The sequence below is a fragment of the Besnoitia besnoiti genome, chromosome I (assembly GCF_002563875.1).
Source record: "Besnoitia besnoiti strain Bb-Ger1 chromosome I, whole genome shotgun sequence".
Lineage (NCBI taxonomy): Eukaryota > Apicomplexa > Conoidasida > Eucoccidiorida > Sarcocystidae > Besnoitia > Besnoitia besnoiti.
Genome location: NC_042356.1, coordinates 3,011,854 through 3,036,913, shown reverse-complemented (window position 1 = coordinate 3,036,913; position 25,060 = coordinate 3,011,854). Strand labels below are relative to the sequence as shown.

At 56.8% G+C, this 25,060-nt stretch overlaps 4 protein-coding genes across 4 annotated transcripts; 1 reads left to right on the top strand and 3 right to left on the bottom strand.

Annotated features, from left to right (window-relative positions):
• Positions 1 to 2,974: 2,974 nt before the first annotated feature.
• Positions 2,975 to 5,155, bottom strand: BESB_004510 (uncharacterized protein; the record flags this gene model as incomplete). Its single annotated transcript, XM_029359206.1, has 1 exon — positions 2,975 to 5,155. The coding sequence occupies one exon, from the start codon at positions 5,153 to 5,155 to the stop codon at positions 2,975 to 2,977; it is 2,181 nt and encodes a 726-aa protein (XP_029222119.1).
• A 2,490-nt stretch (positions 5,156 to 7,645) lies between these two features.
• Positions 7,646 to 9,553, top strand: BESB_004500 (kinesin motor domain-containing protein; the record flags this gene model as incomplete). Its single annotated transcript, XM_029359205.1, has 1 exon — positions 7,646 to 9,553. The coding sequence occupies one exon, from the start codon at positions 7,646 to 7,648 to the stop codon at positions 9,551 to 9,553; it is 1,908 nt and encodes a 635-aa protein (XP_029222118.1).
• A 5,829-nt stretch (positions 9,554 to 15,382) lies between these two features.
• BESB_004490 (uncharacterized protein) lies at positions 15,383 to 18,696 on the bottom strand (the record flags this gene model as incomplete). Its single annotated transcript, XM_029359204.1, has 2 exons — positions 15,383 to 15,405; positions 16,284 to 18,696. The coding sequence occupies 2 exons, from the start codon at positions 18,694 to 18,696 to the stop codon at positions 15,383 to 15,385; spliced, it is 2,436 nt and encodes an 811-aa protein (XP_029222117.1).
• Positions 18,697 to 21,275: 2,579 nt separating this feature from the next.
• Positions 21,276 to 23,910, bottom strand: BESB_004480 (endonuclease/exonuclease/phosphatase family protein; the record flags this gene model as incomplete). The annotated part of the gene is made up of 2 exons (XM_029359203.1): positions 21,276 to 21,508; positions 21,720 to 23,910. 2 exons carry the CDS (start codon positions 23,908 to 23,910, stop codon positions 21,276 to 21,278), a joined length of 2,424 nt encoding a protein of 807 aa, XP_029222116.1.
• Positions 23,911 to 25,060: the final 1,150 nt, after the last annotated feature.

The window sequence follows — 25,060 nt, the reverse complement described above, 5'->3', positions numbered from 1 at the left end:
GCGGACAGTCTGTGGCAGACATTTGTCCCTGAAAGAGGCTGGGGACTAACGTCTCCGGTTTTTTGGATACTGCTAGTTGCTGTGATCGTTTTGCATGAGACCAATGAAAGACGGGACAGGGAAAGAGCGAACAGCATAACCACTGCAGACGAAACAGAGGCAAAGCTGCGCGAAGACGTAGAGCAAACGAGAAGTAAAAGGAGAGGACGAATGGAAACAAATAACTTGAGTGGCGAGAAGAGTGCAGTTGCTTAGTTGGTTAGATGAAGCGGGTGCGAACTCGAACCGAGGCATTCTGGTCTTTTTGCGTTCTGTGAAGAATTTGGGAGAAATGACTCAGGAAGAAAACGACATCGTGTACGTATTATATTCACGCATTCTTTCGAAGAATTAGGCCAGTTGCCCCCATGTCCCACACACAGGCAGAGGTGCTACCAGCCTCGGGGTGGGCGCCGGCAGTCGAGCCAGTGCTCCTAGCAGGCTCGAGGAAGTCTCGCTTCCGTGCACCTTCAATGCCCTGGTATGAGCTGTGCTCGCGTTGAATGTGGCTCATCGAGAGATGGGGCCATGTGCGGGTTCCAGCATGCAATACAGTGGCGAGTGGCGTGTAAATCCTGCTCAATATTCCCCTCAGCGCCTGCTGTCCCCGGTGTCTACGCTGGCTGAGATTCTCGTCATGGAATGACCACGCTGGCCTCTATTGCGAAATCAAACATTGTCCAGCATACACAGAAGAGAAGGTCCCGATGTGCCACGACCGATTCGAGTTTGCACGGACGGGCGGCAGAGGGGGGCTAGGGCCTGGTGGAGTATTCCAGTCGTCTTCGTCGTTTGAGACAAAGTATCTTTCCTTCAGAACTTTCTCCATTGAAGGCGATACAGGTTCGTAGGGGTCACGCGTGCGTCTAACGCCGTGTAGTGTTGCAGCGCTGATACACACTGCAGCTCTCTCGGCCCTGTTCCCCATGCGATGCATTCGACACGTTCTCCGCATGCAGACCACCCGCGAGGACGGCCCAAGGGATCTGACCGTGGTTCTACGTTGCAGAGTGCGGAACGGTGCCAACAGGTGCTGGCAGCGTGCCATACTAGATTCTCTGAGTACTTGCTCCGACGAGCATATTTTGCTGAGGAGGAATTGCAGCGGAGCGAGAAGAGCCTCACAGCCACACAGATTCTCCAAGCTTTCAACTGCCGATAACGGCTTCATCGATGGCCAGACTTCCACAAGGCAGCTCGGTTGTGTCACACGTGGATCCCTGCTGGACAGCACCAGTTGGACCGAAGTTTTGACATTTAGTGGAAGTAGGCCAACCCTTCTGGAGAACACCGGGTAAGACTAGCTTGTTCCCTGAGAGCTGGCAGTGGCTTTTGGAGGGCTGCGATGCGGGTGCCGGCGCGACTGTTAGTAATTGGAGTCACGAGTGGGACGCTGACACGCCGCTGGTATGATAGGGATAGCACTCACACGCTAGGGGCCTCCACGGAAGCGGGAGGTCCCCCAGTGGACGCTCTTACTGCGACTGCTAGAGGGTCGAGCGCACAAGGCAAATCTACAACGGGCGCACTTTGCACGACACTGCCTCCCGCTGAGCCAGGCATCCCGGGGGGTGAAACCACGCACTACTACACTCTGCCTGTGTTTGCCAGTTACTGCACGCAGGACAGTGCGTACCGAACGCCGCATGACATTTTCGCAGGAAGGGGCCCTACCATCGAGAGGCCGATCGGCGGAAGACACTCGCTGTGCAACCTGCTGGCGAGGCCAGTGCACTTTAATTACGCAGCTCTCCCACTGGCTCTCTTCAGAAGAGTGTAGCCGTCAAGAACCGAATACTGAAGTCCCGCGCACACCATCGGAAGCCTGACATCTAGTTATATCGCCAGTGGTATACGTAGTAACCCGTGCTACCGACGCCGCCACCACGTGGATGACTGATGCGTTCACGCTTCTCTCGCCTCTGTCCTGTTTTTTTTCTCGACTTGCAGGCCGTGTGTGTAGAATGCGACAATTTTACTTCGTTGACCGTACTCTTTAATTTCTTCTCATTAGATCGTGGCAGTACCTGGCGAGTTTTTAAGTTTCTGCAGTGGCACGAAACGTTAAAGTTTCAACAAAGGCTGCTCATGCCACAAACACGTCACTGTGAAATTGCAGCACAATACCGAAGTTACTACACACTGTTGCCGAAACATAATGGAAAAAAAAAAAACATCCCTGAATCACGTGAAGTAAGCACTACACGATATCCCGCAGTGCGAGTGATTTCGCTACACGCTGAAATATATCCTTATAGCTCCGCAAACAGAAATAGCAGCGAACGACTTCCACCATTGTTATTGATTGGATGTCGCGGTGCGACAAAGCTGCACCATTCACCATGTCACGGCAATCTACCTGTCTCACGAAAACAAACGCTCACACCACGGTCAAAGGCCGAGAAAGCCCGTATCTGCCGGAGAACCGTTACCAGCATCATCAAGAAGCTGTGGAAGACGAACCAAAAAAAACAAGTGCAACACCCCCTTTCGGGGACTGCCGCGACATGAGTTTACGCATCTCTAGGTCACCACACACATGGACTCAACGTACTAGCCACAGCACCGATGCTACCAATACCATTACACGAAGATCGGCAACGGGGAGACACCACGAGGTTAACACGAATCCATGTAACACATTGATGGTAACACACACGGCGCAACAAGCCACCCCACGAGTCTTTTTCGCGGCCAGCGTGAACATCATGATATTCGCACAGATTGTATATAAATGTTGGGAAGCCGATGCGAGAGGCAGAATGGCCACGGCTCACGGCAAAGCGTTTGATGTGAAATATAACTAAATGCAATCCACTACACGACATTGGGTTGCATTGAAACTGCAGACACACCGGACGACGATTACTCATCAGCCACTCGGTGGCGGATTTAGGGAGCAAGTGTATCTCAAGCACATCCAGATTAAACGGCACTATGGACGCCAAGGAGGGCGGGCGGCGGAGGGTGTGCGTCTGCGAAGGTATGGCGCTACTACAGCTTGCCCATGCCTAGCAGGCGCCAGGGGCCTGGGCAGTTGGGCGTGTGTACGCCGCACAGCCGGATGAGGACTGAGCCCGAACATGCCGCCGGGGGTATGCAGCTGCACTAACGGTTTCCGTCGTGGAATTCGGGAAAGCCGCACAGCAGCTGCACCCTTAGCCACCACAGCGTGAACAGGTGCCGCCGGAAAAGCCTCCTTTGCTGGACTTTGTGATGTTTTCGCTGCCTCGGACGCCGGCGACAGCCCTGCCCGGCGCGGGCTCGCATGGGTGGACTTCGGCACCGGAATGCGGGATCCTGGCTGCTCGCCGTCTGGTGTTTTGGAAAGGCCCGGCGACTGGTGTGCCGGTCCATCGTCGGGCGTGTCCGCTTCAGTCTTTATCTCACCGGATTTAGACGACACATCAAAATGGAAGGTGACGACCGGCGACGACGACACCGTACTGTGCAGTGGTTGCTCTCCACTGCTTGGGGGTGGGGCAGGCCCTGGCGACTGGTGAGAAGTCGACGCCTCCGCGGCGTCTTGAGGTGTATGGGGTTCTTGAGAAGAAGAAGCCGCATCCTGCTGAGACGTTGAAGACTTCGCCCCAGAAGGCGGAGGGGAAGGCTCTGCAGGTTCTTGAGGTAGGGAAGACTTGGTTGTTGACAGCGTACCAGAGGACACCGAGGAGGGCGACATCCCCTGTCCCGAAACTGCACTAGAATCAGTAGGTGACGGAGGACTACTCCGGAAAAAGAGGTACGTTTCAGCGAGATCACCAACGGAGGTGCGGTCGCTGTCCGTGTTGAGAAGCAGACGCACGACCTCCAACGTGACCGAATCAGCCTCCGCCGGGCAGTCCGCCACCGACCACTGGGAATTCTTCACTCCAGTAATGGCCCTATAAAGTGCCTCGAAGTTTCCAGGCTTTTCAGTCAAACGTTGAAGATTATACGGCATCTTATCATTGCCACAAACAGCAGTGAAAACTAGAATCCCCACCGCCCAGCTGTCCGTCCTCTGGTCGGCAGTATAGGGGGTATTGGTGAGTATGGCATGAGCGAGCTCAGGGCAAACAAACAGAGGAGTTGAGACAAGTGTCGATATTTCCTGAGTCGTTTGGAATGGACAGACTGTCCCAAAATCAATAAGCGTCACTGAGCCATCATGCGCCACCATCATGTTACTACCTTTCACGTCGCCATGGCTCAATTTCAGCCTATGGATGCCTGCAACAGCGGTAACGACCTGGCGTAGAAGCGCCCTCTGCTGAAGAGTAGACAGTTGTGGCAGTTTCTCAAGGGAGCCAACAAGAAGCGGCATGAGAACCACTTTAGTAGAAAACGCCACGCTGCCGGAAGACATCATGTTCCCTCGACGGGTCGTCTCTATCTGTCCTACCAAGCTTGGCACTGCGACATGATACTCGCTCACGAGCTCATCTGCAGACACTCCTAGGCCCGCAAATATTTTCACTGATTGCATCTCCTCGGCGAAATTTTCCTCTAGCTGTTTACCGGCGATGAGCATCTCCATGGTACTTGCCAACGGTTTGTAAAGGAATTTCATAGCGTACTCCTGGCCAGTTGCCTTACTCTTGACCTTCATCACTACACCGAACCCGCCTCGATTCGTCACCCGCCCAGCGATGAATGTCTGCGGCGGCGGTCCTGGCTCCAGCGAACGGAGTTCTATTGTTGCGCCGGGCGGGTAGAGTTTCATTAGCGCGTTCTTGACAGGATCCGTATCCGGTAATTGTTGCTCCGTGAGGCTGCTAGAGACCAGTTCAAGCATGATTTTCTTGCTCTCTTCCTCTGAGGGAGAATCCCCGTTAAGAAGTTCCAGCGCTGCGGGACTCAGCCCTGCTGTGGAATGCTGCAGCAACGCAGGATGTCCGGGCGGTTCGGGCGGCAGTGAACCGAAACTCATCGGCGTAGCACTTTTATCACTGCTCGCCACTTCTGCACCTCCTGCGGAGACGTAACTGGATTGATGCAGAAGAACATGACGTGCATTGCGATGACCAAGTCGTCGTGAGAAGGCCGTCTTTAGAAAGTGGGCGGTAGCATCTTGAGTCACTTGACCCGCGATGCCCAGCGCGAGGCAGAAGAGAGCAATCCTCTTCGCGACCATGGTGAAAATCAAAACGGATTCTCGGCTGTAGCGCGACAAAACAGAAGAGCTCTCCCAGGTGGACAGAGGGCCGAGCGTCAAGCCTAAGAAGTGCCTACAATTCCAGGAGGCTGAGGCAGCACCGCCTGCCAACCGTCTGGCGCGCAATTGCCATTCCAGACCACGCTGCCTCAATGGACCGTCCCGGGGCCGTAAGGGACTGCTCCCGGAAGAGAATACCGCAACAGTACCTTCGATTCCACAGGAGTAGTCTCTTGACGCATCAAGAAAAGATTAAAAACCAATAAAATCTGTCAGGCGCTCCACAGTGGAGGCATGCTAGTTTCCGAAAACTCAAATAAAGGAACGAACCCACAGCAGACATGAGCTCGCCGCCCTGGCTCAACAGCTCTCGACTCTCGCTGGAGCCTCGCCAGGACACCACGGTTGTCCCCACTCGCGCGATGGACGACGCAGGGCTTGGGCTCGTGCCCGACCCGCGCGCGACGACGTCGTTGGCCTCAGGGATTCTCCTCGTCGTGGCTCGTCGGCACGGCGACTCCCTGCTTGCGCCGACTAGTCTGGCAGTGGGTAAAACTGCGATATCCCGCGCTGAAACCGCGAAGCGCCGCCTTCACCATTCTCTGCACCTCGTGATCTCCAGGCCCACTCAGCCGTGCAGACAAAGCAGGCGACCGCGGTCGCCCGCCGGCTCTGCGCTCTCCGGAAGAAGAATTCGCGTCGAGGCCGTGATATTGAAATCCAACACTTTTAGCTGTCTTAAGCAGTCCAGTGGGGTGGTGGTGAACTGTAGTCATAATGAACTTGGTTGTCTGTATCTCATAACCGGATTCATCTTCAGTATTCTAGGGCGAGGCGGCAAAACACTCCTGTGCATGCAGTGAGAATCGTCTGACATATACAGATAGACACATTCGCATGAATTCAGGTATCTTTTGCCTGTGACAAAAGAGCATATCACAGCTCTCCCGCCTGACTTCCAAAATCGCCGCTAGTCTCACTAATGCGAGCGGTGTTTTCGCGCGACAGCGTCCCGCACAACGAATCCACCATTGCCGCAGTGCGTGGTGTTGAGTCGTGCGGCGGCGCCGTGGTAGCACAGCCGTATCTCGAATCTTTGCTGCTGAACTCTTTTCCCTTGGTGCGGCAGGGCGTGTTTCATTTTCCTTGATTGTGTCAATGCGATCGAGAGCTACAAAATTGACGACTCAGCGGCGGTGTCTGCGAACGTATCTCACGCGCACTAGAACAGCAGGAAGATGACACATCTCCTGAGCGTACGCCGCACAGGGAGATCTGCCTAGCCGCTTGAGGCGACAGAGGAGTAACCCTCGGCGCGGTCAGTTTTGACAAGCTTGCAGCCGCCACATACGAGAGGACCCTGGCGAAGAACTAAGGAACGGTTGCCGTAGCTGGCACAGTCGGCCGGCGTAAATACTGGAATATTATCACTCATGCAGCTCTAAAATACACAATGCAAGGCAACGCAGGAACACACTGCATCCATGCCAGGAATACTGGTGGTCTCTCCGGTGACTACGCAGCAACCGCATCCGTCTCCCCTCCGCAACATCTGGCGCAAACATGTCCAGACGATGCCATGCGTACAGTGGGGGTATAGGCTTTGTGCGGCACCCAGGCGAGAAACGCACTAAACCCATCACGATATAAAACCTAGCAACGTATATCGTCGAGCAGTGCGCACGTCCGAGAAGCACCACCTCCCTTGCCGCAGGATCCGGAGTCCACCTCGATCTCTTTCCCAATGACCCCAGTACCTTGAATACGGCAAACAATTTCGCAAGGGAACACTTCTTCGAAGCACTGCCGGTATAGCACACTGCGCGAAAAAACCGCACACATGCCGCGGAAACAGGGGCGGCGTCACACAAAAGCGACGCTAACACCCTCCTGCAGTATGCACCTAGGAACGTGCGCGTTCCCCAATTACGGAAATCGAATTCCACCTGCTTTGAGTCAAGCATCCACTGTGGAGACATCGATAATGCACAGATACGCACACGCGGGAGAGGGCAAGGCCACCATGAACACAATCCCGTGGACCGGGCCATTATTGCCACAGTCATTTCTCGGACTCCGGCGTAGCGACCCCTGCTCACCTGTAGAAAGCAGACACACTACAGCGGCCCAACACCTCCGGGAAACGTGCACTGCGCTGGCTTCACCAGAAACCGAAAGATGCTCGCTTCCGCAACGAGAGCGACGCCAGTAACCCTGATGATCGCGACGGACATGCAAGAACGAGAACAGCTGTGCGAATATACCTCGGAATGCCCTGCATACACAGCCCGTCCACCTGTACCTCTCGCACCAGTGGATCACGACAGATGCGCGCGCTGACTGAACGTGGCAGGCGTATGCCCGCACAGAATTCTTCCCCTCTGACGCCTATATTCGCTTGCCCACAACAAAACCTCCCCCCCTGGGGCGGGCAGCGCCAGCGAGTCTCCCCCCGGCGTCTCATCGCCGATGCCTTCGTGGAGGAGAGAGCGGAAGCGCGATGCCGCGTGCTGCGACAACGACGCCCTCTTCGCGAGCGCCGCTCCAGCGTCACTCTCTCCGAGGGCGGCTTCACACGGGGCTGGCGCTTCCACACACGACGCGCCTGACAGCCCTGCCCAAGCGCCGCATCGTTTCGTTTCGACAGTTTGTTGTCCGCGGCGGACTTGGTCCGCTTCAGACGGCCGCGCGGCGGTCTCGCTGGCGGGTCGCGCCCTCGGAGATGCCGCCGGAATCGACGCGGGAGCAGAGTCTCGCCACGACGCCAGGCCCGCGGGCCGGACTGAAGCAGACAGGGCGAGTTCGGAGCGACCCGCGCCACAGGCCAGCACGTCAACAGGGGTTGCCCGCGAGGCCCTGGAGGCGAGATTCGGGGGCGGGTCGACCGGCACGCTTCCGCGCCGACAGGCACTCGGGGTGAGTCGCCTCATCAGGGGCCCCGGGGCGACGGTCGCGGCAGGTCGGACCGCCGGAAACCTGCCCGGGGGGCGAGGGCGTCTTCAGGCGCCGACGCCCGTGTCGAGCCGCGGCTCGAGTCTGAGAAGCCGCAGAGCTGGCGCGGGGGGCCGTGTGCCGCCGGCGAGCGGGGGCCTGAGCAAAAGACGCCACAAAGAGGAGGCGCTAGGGGAGGCGACAACGAACGTCACGACGCAAAGAGTCGGCCGCGGAGACCCCGCAGCTCCGCCAGCGGCAAGCGGCGAACAGCGTGGACGGAAGAGCCCCCGGTTTCGAAGAGTGGACGTGCGAGCTGCGCGTGCAGGTGCGAAAGCCGTCACGGAGCTTGACGCGCGGATCGCTTCAGAGGCGGACGCAAAGAGTGAGCGCGCGGCGCTGTCGTGCTGCGCGGGTCAGACGGCCAAGGCCAAGAGTCCACGCGCGCTGGAGACGCGACCCCCTCTGTGCGACTTTGGCTGGCACGCGGGAGAACGGAAGCGCCGAAAGACGCGCGATGCCTCGCAGACTCGCGGCAGTGAAGTCGCCTTCGTAGCACCGGCGGCGCCTGGCGGAAGCCCCGACGCCACTTCTGCTGAGTGCAGAAGCAAGCGGCTGCCAGGCGGTGGAGCTGTTTTGCTGGTGTGTGCGTCTTCATGCGCGCGGCGCGAGGCGCCCGACTTTGGGGGGCCGTCTGCGCAGTCGAGTCCAATGGGAACCGCTTCGAAAGAACGCGACCTCGAGGCGCCTACGACTTCGGAGGTCGGTGCAACGCGGGAACCCTCCGTTATCTCAGATACGTGGAGTCTGGCGTCGGACTCGAGCTGTTCAAAGCGTCTGCCGTCGCAGCGACCTGCGGGGGAAGCCGACTCAGCTGACCAGGCACCGCCTGCGCCTGTGGCGGGCAGCTCGTCCTCCAGCGCGCTGTGGGAGCGGCATCCGCTCGCAGGCCCCTGGCTTCTGCATCTGCGCCACCGAGACTCTGGGGCGCATGCGGCCGCAGCTGCCCCTCGCCTCGACCTAGCTGCGGGAGGCAGCGGCAGCTGCAGGCCGGACATTGGAAGCAGCAGCGTGCCTTCTGTCTGTTCGGGCAACGGCCGCAGCGAACCCTCTCGAGGACTGCCAGTGGCGGAGGCGTGTGCGCGCTCGAGGCGGCTCAGCGGGGCGGAAAACTCGACAGCACGAGCGAGCACGCTGCTTGGAGGGGCCGGGGTTGCACAAGGCACTGCGCTGATCACGTTGGCGGTCGATCCGAGCGTCGCCCACCGCAGCGTTGGCAAAGGACGCGCTTGCGAGGCCTCTGCTCGGAGGCAAGCCTCCTGCGAGGCGCCCCGCGGAGGAAGCACAGCCTTGAGCGGACGGCGAGGGAGCTACAGCAGCTTGACGGCAGCGCGAAAGCTGTGCAGCCCTTCGCAAGCAGCTCCACAAACCACGGCGCAGAGATAGGCTGCGGATCAATAGCCGCAGACGGTCGCCCTGCTAGCGCGCAGATCGCCAACCAACGCAAGGGCTGCAGTGAGAAGTAAAGATGAGGAGAGTCTCCGGCTTCCGGGTAATTGCAGAGAAAACAGAACGCCGGAGACCAGAAGAGCAGGGCAGATGCGCGATTGCAGAAGCCCTGAGGTTTGCGGCTTCATCGTGTGCGTTAGCGGCGAGCGGCAGGGTCGGAACTCAGATGTGCCGTCAGTAGTGTCAGCTTTCGCTGAACAAGCCTGATTCGAAGAATGAAAATCATTTATCTTCACATATACCGATGATACTGCTGCGCTTATCAGGTCGAACACTTGTACTCGACTGCCACACAGACAGCATTCTTTGGCCGTAGGGGTTGTGCGCTGCGCTCAGATTAACGCGTGTCTTTGGCAGAGAATTTTCTGTATAAAAAATCGGCGCATGCAGACGCAGCTTCGCTCGTGCCGAGGCAGATAACGTGTGAAAAAAATCGACTCTGCTGCGGAGTATCCATGCGCCGCCCACGTCAATCCCTGCATAAACTAGCAGTGCAGCAAATGTATCACCAGCATTTATCTGCCGCGTATATTTCTGGAGGCGCGATGGATGAACAGCCTTCATATACACCACAGATGATATACACGATGGATTCTTCGAGCCCGAGGGTCACCGACAAGTAACATGTGTACTAGCAGAGACATCTAGTTCCGCCAAAAGTCGATAAATGAACAAAAGTTTCGGAACACGAACGTGCCAGTCGACACCGCATGGGGCAGAGGACTCCATACGTCCATGGCATCGGCCGTTTGCATGCGGCCGCCCCACGTCTGACGAACCCGATCGCGATCGGACACCGTGTCGCCTGAGCCACGGAGTCAGAAGCTGTCAGAGCGGAATACATGTGGTGTGAAAGATACATTGCACTGCGGCTGTAATGTCGCCTAGCTTTCCAGAGTCGCCTACGAGGCAGCTTACCCTGTAGTAGGCACCCCAGGTATCACTCCGGGCCTGGGTAACCTTGTCTGCTTCAAAGAAATCATCAGAAAACTCCAGCCTACTTGGGACGCTTCGCGCTGCGCTCGACCCTACGCACTGGCGGTTGGGGCATCCAATCGCTGCTGCGATCCGAGTTCAGGGGCATCAGATGTGCCTATGCGTGCCTGCCCCCAGTGTATTCTCGAAACTCATGCCTTCTGTGCCCCTTACACAGGCGCGCGTACGGTGAGCGCCATCCAAGTCTGCGAAATATGTTTGCTGCGGCAAGTTGCCAACGGCCCTTCAACACTGATACCGCAGCTTCCTTCTGCGCAGGTCTGCCATTGGTCCGGCGCCCATGCTACACAGTGGAGAACTCATGTCCTTCGCCATTTTCTACTATCAACCTCAGAGAAGGCTTGCTCAACCAGTAAACAAGATGCCTCCTTCCTCTGCAGTGACACGGGTACAGAGCCGCAGGTACGCGATGGCGCGCCAGAGGAGCGTAATGGAAGTCCGTCCGCTACTTCCCAATGGAAATTGCGAAACAATTCGTGCCCAGCAGATTTTTCATGGTACAGCGTATCGCCTGGTTTAGACAAACATCTCGTAAAATTGATCGCGCCATAAGCGCTTCATTTTCCTGCAACGATATCCAAGCCCAACCTGTGCGTGCATGCATTGAATGCGCTATAAGCTGGGACGTCGTTGGCAAGTCTTGAAAAATGTACTACCATGAAGCGAAGCACCACTGCACGTCATTGTTGACTTTGACATCAACAAATCGAACTGCAGCAGTTTTCCGTGTGCCAATCGGAATTGCCTGCCTGCAGCGTAGCGAGCGGCGTGCGCGAGTTGAGTCGTGCATGAACAGCTCTCTCGGGCGGCGAATGTTACGGGGTTGGAACAGCAGCACACCAAAAATACGCCGGAGTCTTCATATTTCATTCATTTGCTATCCGTACGTGAATCGTGCAGATATGTCTCTAGAGCCACAGCTTTCTTGAATGTATCCCTCTTCGCCGTCTTCTTGTGAGCATAAAGACACGCGTTTCGCTTAGACGTGAATCCTTTGCAGGCCAGCGCGCAGCGAAGGTTTCGTTCCGTGGGACCGTTTGTGTGGTGGCTTCCTCAAGGACGCCTGGGACTCGCTGCTTGGTTGGGGGACGCTTCCTCTCTTGGCCTCGTGAGAACCAGGCCAGCCGTTCAGAACATACGGTGAACACGCAATTCCTTCGTTTCGTGTCGCAGGGTCGCTTGTGCGAGCCTGCATCACGCTCGCTGCGGAGCCCTCACAAACATTTGCATTCCCCCGTCTTCATGCCTTTTTCGTCCGAGTAGCATGCCATCTGCGATGGTTTGGAAGCAAAATGCCTTCCGAGACCAGTTGAGGCCGGCGCCCAGCTCTCGCCCGGTAGCTCGTTTGGGGAGTTTCTAGCCAAGACTATACGAGTTCTAAGATATTCACTCGGCTCATAAACCTTTACTGGCATGAACTACAAACAGCACGGACGTGGCGTAGCTGGCTAGATATGCGGAGCCTTTTTGGAACTCTGCGCCTCTGTATTCGTCTGGCGGGGGAACTTCGGCCTGGTACCCCCTGACCCGGCGCTGCTGTTCGTTGGTCATCCTCTTGGCAGTGCAACCGTTTTGATTTCATATCAGTTTCCGCGTAGCGGCAAACGGGTGCAAAAAACGGCCCAGGAGCGGCTGTATCCTTCCTACAAAAGCCCGCACGAGGACGCGTAGCGACAATGGGGTTCGCCGAGTGCGTGCGCTTTCGCAACATGCCAGCGCAGCGGTGCGGCACACACTTCTTCTCTTCGCAGTCGTTCCTACTACTGTTTTATTCTTCACAGCCCGAGGCTCTGCGAGCTCGACTGGCTCCAGTCTTCATGAGCCGTGGAAATTCCACAAAAGGCAGCGCGACAGGTCGTGTACCCCACTCGCTGACGGAAACCCATGCAGCTACGCCGTACGGTGCAAGGCGCGTATCTCTCTCGTCTTCCTCACAGCCTTCGCCGTTCCAGCGGCGTGGCGGAGATCGACAAGAAGCGACTCTCCCTTTTTTCTACGCCCGCTCAGGAACCTTCTGTCCTGCGCAGGTGGCACTGTGCCGAATAGGCAGACTTGCAGCGCGGGCCGTTTCTAGCCAATCTCACGGAGAACTTTCTTGCGCCGTCCAGCGGGGCTTCTGCGGGGTTGGAAACTCAGGGAAGCATGCAGCAAAGCGGCAGAGGGAAGACGAAGATGAAGCCAAACTGAAACATAGCGCCGGTGGAACCACGATTTCTTGCAAGCAGCAGGACTCTCAGACGGAGGGCGCTGCACCTGCGTGCAAAAGTGAGGAAGCCGCGGCGAAGGCCAAGAGCGAGGAAGACTGGAAGAAGGCCCAGGAGTTGGCAGAGAGAGCGCGCGTTGCGGACAGTCTGTGGCAGACATTTGTCCCTGAAAGAGGCTGGGGACTAACGTCTCCGGTTTTTTGGATACTGCTAGTTGCTGTGATCGTTTTGCATGAGACCAATGAAAGACGGGACAGGGAAAGAGCGAACAGCATAACCGCTGCAGACGAAACAGAGGCAAAGCTGCGCGAAGACGTAGAGCAAACGAGAAGTAAAAGGAGAGGACGAACGGAAACAAATAACTTGAGTGGCGAGAAGAGTGCAGTTGCTCAGTTGGTTAGATGAAGCGGGTGCGAACTCGAACCGAGGCATTCTGGTCTTTTTGCGTTCTGTGAAGAATTTGGGAGAAATGACTCAGGAAGAAAACGACATCGTGTACGTATTATATTCACGCATTCTTTCGAAGAATTAGGCCAGTTGCCCCCATGTCCCACACACAGGCAGAGGTGCTACCAGCCTCGGGGTGGGCGCCGGCAGTCGAGCCAGTGCTCCTAGCAGGCTCGAGGAAGCCTCGCTTCCGTGCACCTTCAATGCCCTGGTATGAGCTGTGCTCGCGTTGAATGTGGCTCATCGAGAGATGGGGCCATGTGCGGGTTCCAGCATGCAATACAGTGGCGAGTGGCGTGTAAATCCTGCTCAATATTCCCCTCAGCGCCTGCTGTCCCCGGTGTCTACGCTGGCTGAGATTCTCGTCATGGAATGACCACGCTGGCCTCTATTGCGAAATCAAACATTGTCCAGCATACACAGAAGAGAAGGTCCCGATGTGCCACGACCGATTCGAGTTTGCACGGACGGGCGGCAGAGGGGGGCTAGGGCCTGGTGGAGTATTCCAGTCGTCTTCGTCGTTTGAGACAAAGTATCTTTCCTTCAGAACTTTCTCCATTGAAGGCGATACAGGTTCGTAGGGGTCACGCGTGCGTCTAACGCCGTGTAGTGTTGCAGCGCTGATACACATTGCAGCTCTCTCGGCCCTGTTCCCCATGCGATGCATTCGACACGTTCTCCGCATGCAGACCACCCGCGAGGACGGCCCAAGGGATCTGACCGTGGTTCTACGTTGCAGAGTGCGGAACGGTGCCAACAGGTGCTGGCAGCGTGCCATACTAGATTCTCTGAGTACTTGCGGCGACAAGCATATGTTGCTGAGGAGGAAATTGCAGTGGAGCGAGAAGAGCCTCACAGCCACACAGATTCTCCAAACTTTCAACTGCCGATAACGGCTTCACCGATGGCCAGACTTCCACAAGGCAGCTCGGTTGTGTCACACGTGGATCCTGCTGGACAGCACCAGTTGGACCGAAGTTTTGACATTTAGTGGAAGTAGGCCAACCCTTCTGGAGAACACCGGGTAAGACTAGCTTGTTCCCTGAGAGCTGGCAGTGGCTTTTGGAGGGCTGCGATGAGGGTGCCGGCGCGACTGTTAGTAATTGGAGTCATGAGTGGGACGCTGACACGCCGCTGGTATGATAAGGATAGCACTCACACGCTATGGGCCTCCACGGATGCGGGGGGTCCCCCAGTGGACGCTCGTACTGCGACTGCTAGAGGGTCGAGCGCACAAGGCAAATCTACAACGGGCGCACTTTGCACGACACTGCCTCCCGCTGAGCCAGGCATCCCGGGGGGTGAAACCACGCACTACTACACTCTGCCTGTGTTTGCCAGTTACTGCACGCAGGACAGTGCGTACCGAACGCCGCATGACATTTTCGCAGGAAGGGCCCCTACCATCGAGAGGCCGATCGGCGGAAGACACTCGCTGTGCAACCTGCTGGCGAGGCCAGTGCACTTTAATTACGCAGCTCTCCCACTGGCTCTCTTCAGAAGAGTGTAGCCGTCAAGAACCGAATACTGAAGTCCCGCGCACACCATCGGAAGCCTGACATCTAGTTATATCGCCAGTGGTATACGTAGTAACCCGTGCTACCGACGCCGCCAACACGTGGATGACTGATGCGTTCACGCTTCTCTCGCCTCTGTCCTGTTTTTTTTCTCGACTTGCAGGCCGTGTGTGTAGAATGCGACAATTTTACTTCGTTGACCGTACTCTTTAATTTCTTCTCATTAGATCGTGGCAGTACCTGGCGAGTTTTTAAGTTTCTGCAGTGGCACGAAACGTTAAAGTTTCAACAAAGGCTGCTCATGCCACAAACACGTCACTGTGAAATTGCAGCACAATACCGAAGTTACTACACACTGTTGCCGAAACATAATGGAAAAAAAAAACATCCCTGAACCACGTGAAGTCAGCACTACACGATATCCCGCAAGGTGAATGATTTCGCTACACGCTGAAATATATCCTTATAGCTCCGCAAACAGAAATAGCAGCGAACGACTTCCACCATTGTTATTGATTGGATGTCGCGGTGCGACAAAGCTGCACCATTCACCATGTCACGGCAATCTACCTGTCTCACGAAAACAAACGCTCACACCACGGTCAAAGGCCGAGAAAGCCCGTATCTGCCGGAGAAACGTTACCAGCATCATCAAGAAGCTGTGGAAGACGAACCAAAAAAAACAAGTGCAACACCCCCTTTCGGGGACTGCCGCGACATGAGTTTACGCATCTCTAGGTCACCACACACATGGACTCAACGTACTAGCCACAGCACCGATGCTACCAATACCATTACACGAAGATCGGCAACGGGGAGGCACCACGAGGTTAACACGAATCCATGTAACACATTGATGGTAACGCACACGGCGCAACAAGCCACCCCACGAGTCTTTTTCGCGGCCAGCGTGAACATCATGATATTCGCACAGATTGTATATAAATGTTGGGAAGCCGATACGAGAGGCAGAATGGCCACGGCTCACGGCAAAGCGTTTGATGTGAAATATAACAGAATGCAATCCACTACACGATACTGGGTTGCATTGAAACTGCAGACACACCGGACGACGATTACTCATCAGCCACTCGGTGGCGGATTTAGGGAGCAAGTGTATCTCAAGCACATCCAAATTAAACGGCACTATGGACGCCAAGGAGGGCGGGCGGCGGAGGGTGTGCGTCTCCGAAGGTATGGCGCTACTACAGCTTGCGCATGCCTAGCAAGCGCCAGGGGGCTGGGCAGTTGGGCGTGTGCACGCCGCACAATCGGATGGGGACTGAATCCGACAGTGGGGCCGGGGGTACGCAGCTGCATTACACGTTTCTCTGGTGGAATGCCGCCTGGGGTACGTAGCTGCATTCCCGGTTTCCCTAGTGGAATGCGGCCGGGGGCATGCAGCTGTATTACCGGTTTCCGTAGTGCAATGCCGCCGGGGGTATGCAGCTGCATTACCGGTTTCCCTAGTGGAATGCCGCCGGGGGTACGCAACTGTATTACCGGTTTCCCCAGTGGAATGGCGGGGGGGGGTATGCAGCTGCACTAACGGTTTCCCCAGTGGAATGCCGCCGGGGGTATGCAGCTGCATTAACGGTTTCCGTCGTGGAATTCGGGAAAACGGGACAGCAGCTGCACCCTTAGCCACTACAGCGCGAGCCAGTGCCGCCGGAAAAGCCTCCTTTGCTGGACTTTGTGATGGTTTCGCTGCCTCGGACGCCGGCGACAGCCCTGCCCGGCGCGGGCTCGCATGCGTGGACTTCGGCACCGGAATGCCGGATCCTGGCTGCTCGCTGTCTGATGCTTTGGCAAGAACCGGCGACTGGTGTGCCTGTCCATCGTCGGGCCTGTCCTCTGCAGCCTTTGTGTCTCCGGACGCAGGCGACAGCCCTGTCCGGCGCGGGCTCGCATGCGCGGACTTCGGCACCGGAATGCGGGATCCTGGCTGCTCGCTGTCTGATGCTTTGGCAAGAACCGGCGACTGGTGTGCCTGTCCATCGTCGGGCTTGTCCTCTGCAGCCTTTGTGTCTCCGGACGCAGGCGACAGCCCTGCCCGGCGCGGGCTCGCATGCGTGGACTTCGGCACCGGAATGCGGGATCCTGGCTGCTCGCCGTCTGGTGTTTTGGAAAGGCCCGGCGACTGGTGTGCCGGTCCATCGTCGGGCGTGTCCGCTTCAGTCTTTATCTCACCGGATTTAGACGACACATCAAAATGGAAGGTGACGACCGGCGACGACGACACCGTACTGTGCAGTGGTTGCTCTCCACTGCTTGGGGGTGGGGCAGGCCCTGGCGACTGGTGAGAAGTCGACGCCTCCGCGGCGTCTTGAGGTGTATGGGGTTCTTGAGAAGAAGAAGCCGCATCCTGCTGAGACGTTGAAGACTTCGCCCCAGAAGGCGGAGGGGAAGGCTCTGCAGGTTCTTGAGGCGGGGAAGACTTGGTTGTTGACAGTGTACCAGAGGACACCGAGGAGGGCGACATCCCCTGTCCCGAAACTGCACTAGAATCAGTAGGTGACGGAGGACTACTCCGGAAAAAGGGGTACGTTTCAGCGAGATCACCAACGGAGGTGCGGTCGCTGTCCGTGTTGAGAAGCAGACGCACGACCTCTAACGTGACCGAATCAGCCTCCGCCGGGCAGTCCGCCAGCGACCACTGGGAATTCTTCACTCTAGCAATGGCCCTATAAAGTGCCTCGAAGTTTCCAGGCTTTTCAGGCACACGGTGAAGATTAGAGGGCATCTTCCCATTGCCACAAACAGCAGTGAAAACTGCAACCCCTGCCGCCCAGCTGTCCGTCCTCTGGTCGGCAGTATAGGGGGTATTGGTGAGTATGGCATGAGCGAGCTCAGGGCAAACAAACATAGGAGTTATGGGAAGATTCGAGGTTTCCTGAGTCGTTTGGAATGGACAGACTGACCCAAAATCAATAAGCTTCACTGAGCCATCATGCGTCACCATCATGTTACTATCTTTCACGTCACCATGGCTCAATTTCAGCCTATGGATGCCTGCAACAGCGGTAACGACCTGGCGTAGAAGCGCCCTCTGCTGAAGAGTAGACAGTTGTCGCAGTTTCTCAAGGGAGCCAACAAGAAGCGGCATGAGAACCACTTTAGTAGAAAACGCCACGCTGCCGGAAGACATCATGTTCCCTCGACGTGTCGTCTCTATCTGTCCTACCAAGCTTGGCACTGCGACATGATACTCGCTCACGAGCTCATCTGCAGACACTCCTAGGCCCGCAAATATATTCACTGATTGCATCTCCTCGGCGAAATTTTCCTCTAGCTGTTTACCGGCGATGAGCATCTCCATGGTACTTGCCACCTGTTTGTAAAAGAATTTCATTGCGTGCTCCTGGCCAGTTGCCTTACTCTTGACCTTCATCACTATACCGAACGCGCCTCGATTCGTCACCCGCCCAGCGACGAATGTCTGCGGCGGCGGTCCTGGCTCCAGCGAACGGAGTTTTATTGTTGCGCCGAGCGGGTACAGTTTCATTAGCGCGTTCTTGACAGGATCCCTAGCCGGTAACTGTTGCTTCGTAAGGCTGCTAGAGACCAGTTCAAGCATGATTTTCTTGCTCTCTTCCTCTGAGGGAGAATCCCCGTTAAGAAGTTCCAGCGCTGCGGGACTCAGCCCTGCTGTGGAATGCTGCAGCAACGCAGGATGTCCGGGCGGTTCGGGCGGCAGTGAACCGAAACTCATCGGCGTAGCACTTTTATCACTGCTCGCCACTTCTGCACCTCCTGCGGAGACGTAACTGGATTGATGCAGAAGAACATGACGTGCATTACGATGACCAAGTCGTCGTGAGAAGGCCGTCTTTAGAAAGTGGGCGGTAGCATCTTGAGTCACTTGACCCGCGATGCCCAGCGCGAGGCAGAAGAGAGCAATCCTCTTCGCGACCATGGTGAAAATCAAAACGGATTCTCGGCTGTAGCGCGACAAAACAGAAGAGCTCTCCCAGGTGGACAGAGGGCCGAGCGTCAAGCCTAAGAAGTGCCTACAATTCCAGGAGGCTGAGGCAGCACCGCCTGCCAACCGTCTGGCGCGCAATTGCCATTCCAGACCACGCTACCTCAAGGGACCGTCCCGGGGCCGTAAGGGACTGCTCCCGGAAGAGAATACCGCAACAGTACCTTCGATTCCACAGAAGTAGTCTCTTGACGCATCAAGAAAAGATTAAAAACCAATAAAATCTGTCAGGCGCTCCACAGTGGAGGCATGCTAGTTTCCGAAAACTCAAATAAAGGAACGAACCCACAGCAGACATGAGCTCGCCGCCCTGGCTCAACAGCTCTCGACTCTCGCTGGAGCCTCGCCAGGACACCACGGTTGTCCCCACTCGCGCGATGGACGACGCAGGGCTTGGGCTCGTGCCCGACCCGCGCGCGACGACGTCGTTGGCCTCAGGGATTCTCCTCGTCGTGGCTCGTCGGCACGGCGACTCCCTGCTTGCGCCGACTAGTCTGGCAGTGGGTAAAACTGCGATATCCCGCGCTGAAACCGCGAAGCGCCGCCTTCACCATTCTCTGCACCTCGTGATCTCCAGGCCCACTCAGCCGTGCAGACAAAGCAGGCGACCGCGGTCGCCCGCCGGCTCTGCGCTCTCCGGAAGAAGGATTCGCGTCGAAGGGCGAGGCGGCAAAACGCTCCTCTGCATTGCAGCGAGAAACGTCTGACATATATAGATAGATACATTCGCATGAATTCAGGTATCTTTTGCCTGTGACAAAAGAGCATATCACAGCTCTCCCGCCTGACTTCCAAAATCGCCGCTAGTCTCACTAATGCGAGCGGTGTTTTCGCACGACAGCGTCCCGCACAACGAATCCACCATTGCCGCAGTGCGTGGCGTTGAGTCGTGCGGCGGCGCCGTGGTAGCACAGCCGTATCTCGAATCTTTGCTGCTGAACTCTTTTCCCTTGGTGCGGCAGGGCGTGTTTCATTTTCGTTGATTGTGTCAATGCGATCGAGAGCTACAAAATTGACGACTCAGCGGCGGTGTCTGCGAACGTATCTCACGCGCACTAGAACAGCAGGAAGATGACACATCTCCTGAGCGTACGCCGCACAGGGAGATCTGCCTAGCCGCTTGAGGCGACAGAGGAGTAACCCTCGGCGCGGTCAGTTTTGACAAGCTTGCAGCCGCCACATACGAGAGGACCCTGGCGAAGAACTAAGGAACGGTTGCCGTAGCTGGCACAGCCGGCCGGCGTAAATACTGGAATATTATCACTCATGCAGCTCTAAAATACACAATGCAAGGCAACGCAGGAACACACTGCATCCATGCCAGGAATACTGGTGGTCTCTCCGGTGACTACGCAGCAACCGCATCCGTCTCCCCTCCGCAACATCTGGCGCAAACATGTCCAGACGATGCCATGCGTACAGTGGGGGTATAGGCTTTGTGCGGCACCCAGGCGAGAAACGCACTAAACCCATCACGATATAAAACCTAGCAACGTATATCGTCGAGCAGTGCGCACGTCCGAAAAGCACCACCTCCCTTGCCGCAGGATCCGGAGTCCACCTCGATCTCTTTCCCAATGACCCCAGTACCTTGAATACGGCAAACAATTTCGCAAGGGAACACTTCTTCGAAGCACTGCCGGTATAGCACACTGCGCGAAAAAACCGCACACATGCCGCGGAAACAGGGGCGGCGTCACACAAAAGCGACGCTAACACCCTCCTGCAGTATGCACCTAGGAACGTGCCCGTTCCCCAATTACGGAAATCGAATTCCACCTGCTTTGAGTCAAGCATCCACTGTGGAGACATCGATAATGCACAGATACGCACACGCGGGAGAGGGCACGGCCAACATGAACACAATCCCGTGGACCGGGCCATTATTGCCACAGTCATTTCTCGGGCTCCGGCGTCGCGACCCCTGCTCACCTGTAGAAAGCAGACACACTACAGCGGCCCAACACCTCCGGGAAACGTGCACTGCGCTGGCTTCACCAGAAACCGAAAGATGCTCGCTTCCGCAACGAGAGCGACGACAGTAACCCTGATGATCGCGACGGACATGCAAGAACGAGAACAGCTTTGCGAATATACCTCGGAATGCCCTGCATACACAGCCCGTCCACCTGTACCTCTCGCACCAGTGGATCACGACAGATGCGCACGCTGACTGAACGTGGCAGGCGTACGCCCGCACAGAATTCTTCCCCTCTGACGCCTATATTCACTTGCCCAGAACAAAACCTCCCCCAGAAACCCCAATAATTGTCGTAAACGCAGCAGAGCTACCGACGAAAACGCCAGCCGACCGTGCCCGATGTGAAAACAGATGTGTCGCACTCCACGAGATGCTTCCCAGTCCTCAGTGCACGCTGGTCTCACGGGCGGATGAGTTTCTGGGGTGCTGGAGTCGCACGCTTGATAAGATCGGGAGACATATGCACACGAAGGACGCTCGCCTGACGAATAACGCCGGCCCCCAACGATCCGGATAAGCCGGCGGGAGCCTGTCAATTCTCTTTCGAGTGCCTGATGGTCACGCACACTGGCAAGTGATCAGAAACGTGATGAACTTGCGTGCTTCCAATGGGCATGCACAGGCAGGCAAAAAAGCGGAACGTCATGGGCTCGTCGGCGGGAACGGTAATGGTCTGCTGCCACCGGGAGATCGATCCAAAGTGGTCGTTGGAGAGCAGAAAGAAATCTATGAGCTGCTTGATGGGCACTTTTGATGCCCGATTGTCTGAGCACACAAACAAGCCGAAGCAAACACATCAGTCCGTTCCGCAGCGGGGGTCTATGCACACAGGCTGAAGCAACTACCTCCTCCAACTGAAAAGACACTGTCACGAAAGGACGCTGCCTCGCGTGCACACCAAAAGCGTAAGAGCTAACCACAGACAATGGGTCGGTCCCCACCCATGCAAGAGAGGAGCATGCTCGTCTGGACTTACTGTTGTAGCAGGTGTCGTTCAAGACCGTGTCATAGGAAGTCGGTGGGTTCGCCGGATCCGCAAGGCAGAGGCTACAGTTGAGGTAGTCAGGCCGAATCGCCTGCAAGATGTACTGCTGGTCTTCTTTGTAGCGGAAGTTCAGATCTCCGCCTATAATTAAGGGCTCTGTAGCCTTCACCAGGCCCTTGGGAAGCCAGCCGCGTTTCAAGCCACAGCAAGAGCCTCCATCCCGCGTTGCTTCCCTCTTCTTGGTTTTCCTTCGTCGCTCTCTTCCTTGGCGTCTGGCGCTCGTACAGTCGGCCGTCTGTGCGCTCTTATCCCCTGCGCCCTCATCAGCTTCTGCTGAGGCGAATTCTGTCTGCTCACACTCTTCCATGCCTGAGCGGAGCCACACCGCTAGTTCCTTCAGCTGGGCGAGACGGATGTCGTTGTTTCTGTCGCCTGATTGCAAGTGCGTCCCGACAACGTTGTAGATCTTGCCCCCTTTGTCGATTCGCACTAATACGGCGCCCTTGTTCTCGAGGCAGTCCGGCATGGCGGCATTGTGATAGATATACGCGTGCTGCTCCAGAATAGGCCATTTCGAAACGATAACTACGCCCCCGTTGCGGCGTGCGGCCTGATAGTTCCCACTCACAGACGTCCACGCATCCGGCGGTGCTGCACACCGCGGCGACGGCCGAGGGCGGCCCTCGCCGTCTTTTTGACCTTCGCCGGCCTGACTCGCGTTCGCCATTTGATTCGCGCGGCCTACGAGCTTTGCGGCAGGTGGGAGGCAGCAGGCGAGCGCACAACAACAGCAGCACGGAGACCGCAAGCAGGCACAGCACTGACAACATGTGCAGTAGCAGTCTCCGCAATCTGGGCAGTTGCATGGCGGCCCATTGTCGCTCCCCAGGATACGGGTCTGGTACGGAAAAGGGCAGTCTTTGTCCTGCTTGAGGAACTGAATGAGCCTCCAAGACTCCTCCGCCCAGCACTCCTGGAAAATGATGACGTCCGGATGGTGAATATCCGAGATCTTCCGCAAGTATGGAAGCAACTGGCGCTCTCGGCTCCACCAATTCACCGAGAGTGAGCAGCAGTCCACTAGCATCTGGATGTTGAACGAGATCAGAGTCAACTCTTCGGCCGACGAATCTAGGCACACGTTGACATACGTGGAGCCGTGTGCTCGCGTCGGCACCTCGTCAAGACGATTTCCCTCCGACCCTGTTTCTCCAGCCGCAGTGGGGCGTAAGCCACCACTTTTTTCACTGACTGGACGCCTCGCGGAATTCGGCGAGGCAACCCCAGGCTGCGCCCCCGCAGACGCAGCCAAGCGTGCGGAGGCGGCCGGGCGCGGCCCCCTGGCCTGTCTGCCCGCCTGGGCTCCAACTCCCGGTTTGACAGGAGGCACCATTGATGCGGGTGACTCAGCAGAACGCGCTGACGAACGAGACACAGTTCTGCTTCCAATCGAGCGCGAGCTACGCTGCTGAAAGCGGGAACTGGATCCCTGGGAACGTGGCACCGAAGCTTCCGGGTACGGACTTCTGGAGCCGCGGGTGACGACGGCAACGCCCTGACCGGCCGAAGCGGATGCAAGAGATGGGGATACAGTCACGTCGCGTCTCCCACCTCGAAGCGTCCCCGTGCTCAACGCTGAGCTAGAGCGCACCAAAGCTGACTTCCCCAGCACAGAAGAACTCGTCTCGCGCAAGGCACGGCCTGGTCCCACACTACGCGCCTTGCCAACCCCGGTTGTCCACGCTTTCCACGCGACCCTCTCAGCCGCCCTAGGTGACGCCCCGGTGCGTTTGCTTCCAGCGACATCCGCTGGGGTCACCTTCGGCCGAGCGGGTTCTCGCTTGCTTGGCAACCGATCAGTGCCAGATGAATTGCGGCCTCCAACGCGTGGCGTCTCGGCGACAAGGTCGTCTCCACGGGGGCCACGAGTCGAGGCGTGCCTCGCAGTGTCCGTTCCGCCTGTCAGCGAAGGAGGCTGCTGCTGCGAGCTACGGATGGCACCTGACGTCGCTGAAATCGGCTGGCTCGCTGCACTCGTTGACGCTTGATCCGAATCTGAGACGGTTTCCTCTTCGAAAGGAGACGACGAAAAACCCTCATGAAGAATACTTTTCCCCAGAACGCGAACTGAATCTGCAGCAACACCCAACACCACGTCAGCGAGCTCATGAAAGCGTCTCATGCGACGCCGCAAAGCGCCACCGTGCCGCATCGACGTACAAGGCATGCACTCCTCCCTCCCGGGTGCGGTCTCAGGCTCGATTCCCGCGGCTAACAATCGACCCGCTGCCCTCGAGGGATTGAAACCACATTTCTCGGTGCATTCTGCACCAGTCACAAACATGCATAGGAGGTAAGCATGGTTGCTGTCAAGCGCTGAAAATCCGAACCGTGCGCAAGCTGCATCGATACTGACAGCAGCGCACAATTCGAGGCGGGGAGCGAAGTCCCGGCGGGGGCAACCCTCCTTAGCACGCTTAGCCAACCACAACCATACAGGCCAAAAAGGGAGAACAATTGCGACGGAACAATGCGTTTACCGTCGACGGTAACCCGAACTTGCTTCCCGCTCCGGATGCAAAATTATCTTCCCGCGGGAGGAGATGTGCTGTGGTCTGCTGCGTCACCGGCGGTATCCCGGGATAAAGCAATGCCCGGCGCTGACGCGAAAATGCGGATGAATATAAAACACCTCACTCTCAAAAATTACCAATGATTAGACCGGTGTGAATCCCCGTTCTTCCAGAGTGCGCCGTTCCATGAATCCGAAAAATGGTGCTAGCCGGTCAAGGATGATGCGCACCGATATAGGCGGCAACCTGTCGCGCCGGTATTTTCTGTCCACCCATTTGTTGATCAAGCGTTTGCCGCTACAGCTATGCACGATCTACAACACAAATCGTAGGTCGGGCGGAGACTGTCCCAGTTCAATAGTATGATATCTCTCCCCCTTATGCAGGCAGAAACCGCCTAGAGTTTGGCTGAAACACGTCCCCCCCGCTGTCCCCGAGTCAAACCTCGCAGCTATGCCCTCTCCATTGCCGCCTCTATCTGTGGTAATACTACAGCGCAAAAAACGAGTATAGTTTCACAAACTGTGGCGCATGTGCTCGATTTTGGCCACAACAAACTTCGCTACGCTTCGGCTTGGCGCACCCCACCGCAGCCGTTGAGTAATCACAAATTGAAGCAGCATTTCAAGTACGATATCTTTGCATCTCCTCGAAGCAACAGTGCACCTCTGCTGCAGCTCCAGGAGGCTGCTCGTCTCGAGGCGCATAAGTCTAGAGGCTGGGGTCGCTCTGCCCGAGGAAACAGACTGGGCAGCTTAG